The 3,944-nt window shown below is 43.7% G+C and overlaps 1 protein-coding gene across 1 annotated transcript; it reads right to left on the bottom strand.

Moving 5' to 3' along the window:
* Positions 1-1,130: 1,130 nt before the first annotated feature.
* Positions 1,131-3,533, bottom strand: tgy (twiggy). The gene is made up of 4 exons (XM_064682376.1): positions 2,815-3,533; positions 2,014-2,122; positions 1,639-1,920; positions 1,131-1,584 (listed from the first exon to the last, which is right to left on the bottom strand). Exons 1-4 carry the CDS (start codon positions 3,360-3,362, stop codon positions 1,408-1,410), a joined length of 1,116 nt encoding a protein of 371 aa, XP_064538446.1. The 5' UTR covers positions 3,363-3,533; the 3' UTR covers positions 1,131-1,407.
* Between the last annotated feature and the right edge of the window lie 411 nt (positions 3,534-3,944).

Genomic DNA, 3,944 nt, shown 5'->3' with positions numbered 1-3,944 from the left:
CAGTGCTGTCAGTTCAGCTATTTTCCAGCCAAAAGCGGCTCTTTGAAGTGTTTATCGGCCTGTTTAAATTTGCGGCTGCCTGCAATGCAGGCTATTTTTAAGCTGATCTAGCCATTTTTCCTTGAGCTTTCTCCAAAACAATAGAGTTTCTTTGACCGCGTGCACTTTCACTGTATTAACTGGCTGTGCTTATCGTCTATCGATAGCGCTTACGTTTTTGTCATCACTAGCTTTGCACTAAAAAAGGTGTGACCAACGCTACAAAGGCCAAACGCCAAAACCGTTGAACAAGTTTATATGCTTTGCTTCAGCAAGTGAACCTTTCCAGCTGCTTCACGGGAAACTGCTCAGAGGGGTGGCAGTTCTTGGCCTCGTTGTGTGCCAACAATGTCCAATTAATCCTTGCTAATTAAATTGAACTATTTTTAGACTTTTTGAACACTGTTGCTAGCATCTTTTTAGGGACAGTTGCCAGCACTGGTGTGCTCTCTGCTTTGGCTTTGGGCTTTGGGCAGCATTATCATGGGCAGCTTCATCATCTCCAACGCTATGGTCGTCTTGCTTAACTTCATTCGAATACAATTCCAGTTTCAGTTGCTGCTGCTGTTTTTGTTGTGGTTGTTGCTGTTGCTTTTGCTGTTTTAGCTCCTGTTGCCTGGACAACAGCTCACAAGCTGCTTGTTGCTGCCGCTGCCACTGCCGCTGTTGCATCCACTCAGCTTAATAAGAACGCCTAATGACCATTGCACTGGGCTACTTCCTAATGGACTGACCGTCCTGTGTGTAGCTGGCCGAGCACAGTGTGTTGCCATTTTAAGCACTGGGTCGCATTCCAATTTACTTTACAAAGTCACATTTATTTTTTGTCCAAAAATGCCCAGGGTTTTGACATTTTGACCCTATTTGAATGTCGGAATTACTTCGGCACAATATGTAACAAAATGTTGGCCACAATTCGATTTTAAATGGAAACAAAAGGCTACGAGAAACTTATTTCGATTGATTGGTTTCTTTTTTCAGTTATGTATTGGCTTTGACGCCCATTAGAAGTAACTTACGGGTTTTAAGCCCCAGGCTAGCCTTTGATAATTCAAAGCAGATAGCTTTGACAGCTTTTCATTTAAATGAGGTTTGCTTTAAAGTCTTTAAATTAATTGATTAGTCATTAATCAGTTACAAATCTATTATGAATCAGAAGTTAATCTGTATAGAGACAATAGCAAAAAGCTGGTCACACCGTCTTAGACAAAAGCGTGCCGCTAAATTATCGATAACACTATCGAATTTCTAGTTACTGTACATCTGTTACCTCAACTGGCAATATTAGAAAAATGTACAACATTTTAACTGTCAACCCTGAGCACAAGAATTGCTCTAATTTAATTAAAATCAATTTAGAAATATATTTTAATTGTCGGATTTGGGTATATGGAGCTGGCCGGGTGCAATCTTTTCCGGCAGATGCTCCACCTCCGGAGTGCGCCCGAAGAGCTCAAACTGATAGTTCAAGTAGTCGTACTCATAGAGTTCCTCAGGCGCCACATAATGAAAGGCCACCGGATAGTCAGAGAGGCAGTCCATGCACTGAAGGAGGAGGGCCAATTGGACAACTGAAGTAGGCTACATGGTTGGACTTACCGCTCGCGGATTGTAATAGGCGTATTTGAAGAGCCAGAAGTCCATGCCATTGTATTTGGAGAGGAGTTGGGAGAAGGGCGCCATCGGAAAGAAGCGATTGCGCAGCTTCGAGTCGCGCGAATCGCCCGCGGGCACGCCCAAGTTAAAGAGGCAAGTGCCCGCCTCCACATCCTCGGCATGATCGTCCTCCTGCCGGCACTTGCTGCTGTCATTCAGGCCGTGCACAAATAAACGCAGTGCCTCACGGCTGAGCACATAGCCGCTGCCCCCCGACATGTACGACTGTACAGGAACGAAAAAGAATGAGACAGAGCGATGGTTGGAGAAAGAGAAATCAAATGATTATATTAATTCTAGAGCTCATTTGGTACTTACTGCATTCTTTGCCCGGCTGTTGAAAAGTTTGTAGTTGAAACCAAAGTGAATGGGCAAGTCCGGAGAGTAGGGATAAAGCATGTGGCGCAGATTCTCCACAAATACATATCTGCAAATGTAGTTAACATCAGTTAACAAGTTTAAATTAACAATATAATAATGAATTTATATAAGCAACAAAATCAGTAAGCTAGTTGAAAACATGAGAATCGCAAAGAAAGGCGAAAGTAAAAAACTGAGAGACAGACAATATTAGTAAAAGAGAAGAAAAAAAGAAAAATAGTGTGAAAACTAGGAAGAGAGACAGAGAGTGAATAAGATGGAATACAAGAGAGAATAGAAATGAAAACGATATTGAGGGTAAGTGAGAGAGAGGTCGATAAAAGAAGGGGAAAAATAATATTTATTTTTTCTGGGCTCAGACGAATAGAGTGAACTAGAAATTTTAGCTTACTTCGCGGCATGAGAATCGCCAAGAAGGGCAAAAGAGAAAAAACGAAGTTATATAGTTAATAAGAAAATATCCCGGAGAGAGAGATAAAAAGAAGGAAGGAAAACTTCCCTGAGATAGAGACAGAGAGGAAGAGAGAAGATAGATAAAGAGGTTGAAAAAATACGATGTTGAGATTAACGAGACAGAGAGAGAGAGAGAGAGAGAGAGAGAAAGGAACTAACTAATACCGACAAGCTGATCAAGAATATATAAATACTCTATGTTATACAACCACGCTTCAGCTAACTGGTTAACGAAATGGTTCTCTTAGGTTTACTTTACTTTACTTCCTTTGCTAGTTCACCTACGTATCATCGTCGGCCTTCATGAACCAATCCGCCTCGTCCAGTTTGTTCTCGTAGATGTAGGTGAATGCCTCCTTTGTCTTGCCCCAGAGAACCTCGTACTTGTCCGGCTTGGTCAGCACAATTGTCTCCAGCTCATCATCCGGCTCCGAGGTCATGAAGTAGATTTTATTGCATCTCTTGCCCCAAGTGCGCTGTATGTGCACCGCCCGAGATTTATGATACTTGGGCGTGGTCAGCACCCAGCAGAGCACACGCACCTCCTTCTCCAGCTTCAATGCCAGCGGTTCGCCGGATATTATTGGCTGCACATCACTTTCCGAGCCTATTACAGTAAGCATCATGACGTCCCAGTAGGCGTAAAGCAAAACCAGGAAGCTGGCGCAGATGAGAAGAAACATCAACTGATGACGCCGCGACAGGCGATAGACACTGGGCCGAGCGCCCCCCAGGAAGACGTGCAGCTCATCCCGCTTCTTTGCCCCAGAACCAACCATAGAGACCAGCCGATCGTGCAGCTGCTCTTCCAGTATGATCTTGTGCTCGGACATTTTGGCACTGCCTCACAGTTCTGGCGTGGTGCTGGCTTAGTGCTGGCCCCACCATTAACCAACTGATAGCGTTTTCTACTGAAGTGGCATCTTATCTGCGACAAGTCGGGCATGTTCGACACACTATTAATGAGTATTGAACCAAGTTACAGACGTCGCGCTCCATCAATGTTTCATATCTTTTCACAGCAGTTGCAGTCGTTGGCTCTAAAACTGTAACCGCAGAACAGAAACTTTAAAACTGACTATCTAATAGTATTAGAAATTACCCGGCGTCACCTGCGTGCAATGATTGATCAATATTGAAACCAACTACAACACGCGCCTGTCCATCGCATCTTCTCGGATGTTTAAATGTAAAAATTGTAAATTACAACTGAATTTGAGCCAGCGACTTTTCGCTTGTTAATGCAAATCAGATAAACGTTGAGCGTTGAACTCTCCAGAACCTCGACTTAGTGCTCAAAAGAAAGAAGCGAATTCGCCCCGTGTGAAAGGTTGTTGCTCTGGCGCAAACATATGCTAATCCTGTCCAGCAGCTGTCGCTGGGGCTCTTGTTGACATTTGCCATGCAAACCGCTC

The sequence above is a fragment of the Drosophila montana genome, unplaced genomic scaffold (assembly GCF_035044405.1).
Source record: "Drosophila montana isolate Dmon_TW-CO22-7 unplaced genomic scaffold, ASM3504440v1 contig_2481_1, whole genome shotgun sequence".
In the NCBI taxonomy this organism is placed as follows: Eukaryota; Metazoa; Arthropoda; class Insecta; order Diptera; family Drosophilidae; genus Drosophila; species Drosophila montana.
The sequence above is the reverse complement of the archived record's forward strand: the minus strand, read 5'-3'. Positions and strand labels throughout refer to the sequence as shown.

Excerpts from the sequence above, each read along its gene's own strand:
- tgy (XM_064682376.1), bottom strand. The coding sequence starts at position 3,362 with ATGTCCGAGCACAAGATCATACTGGAAGAGCAGCTGCACGATCGGCTG. Across the intron at positions 2,123-2,814 it reads ATGAAGGCCGACGATGATAC|ATATGTATTTGTGGAGAATC; the intron begins GTAGGTGAACTA and ends CTACATTTGCAG. Across the intron at positions 1,921-2,013 it reads ACAGCCGGGCAAAGAATGCA|TCGTACATGTCGGGGGGCAG; the intron begins GTAAGTACCAAA and ends GTTCCTGTACAG.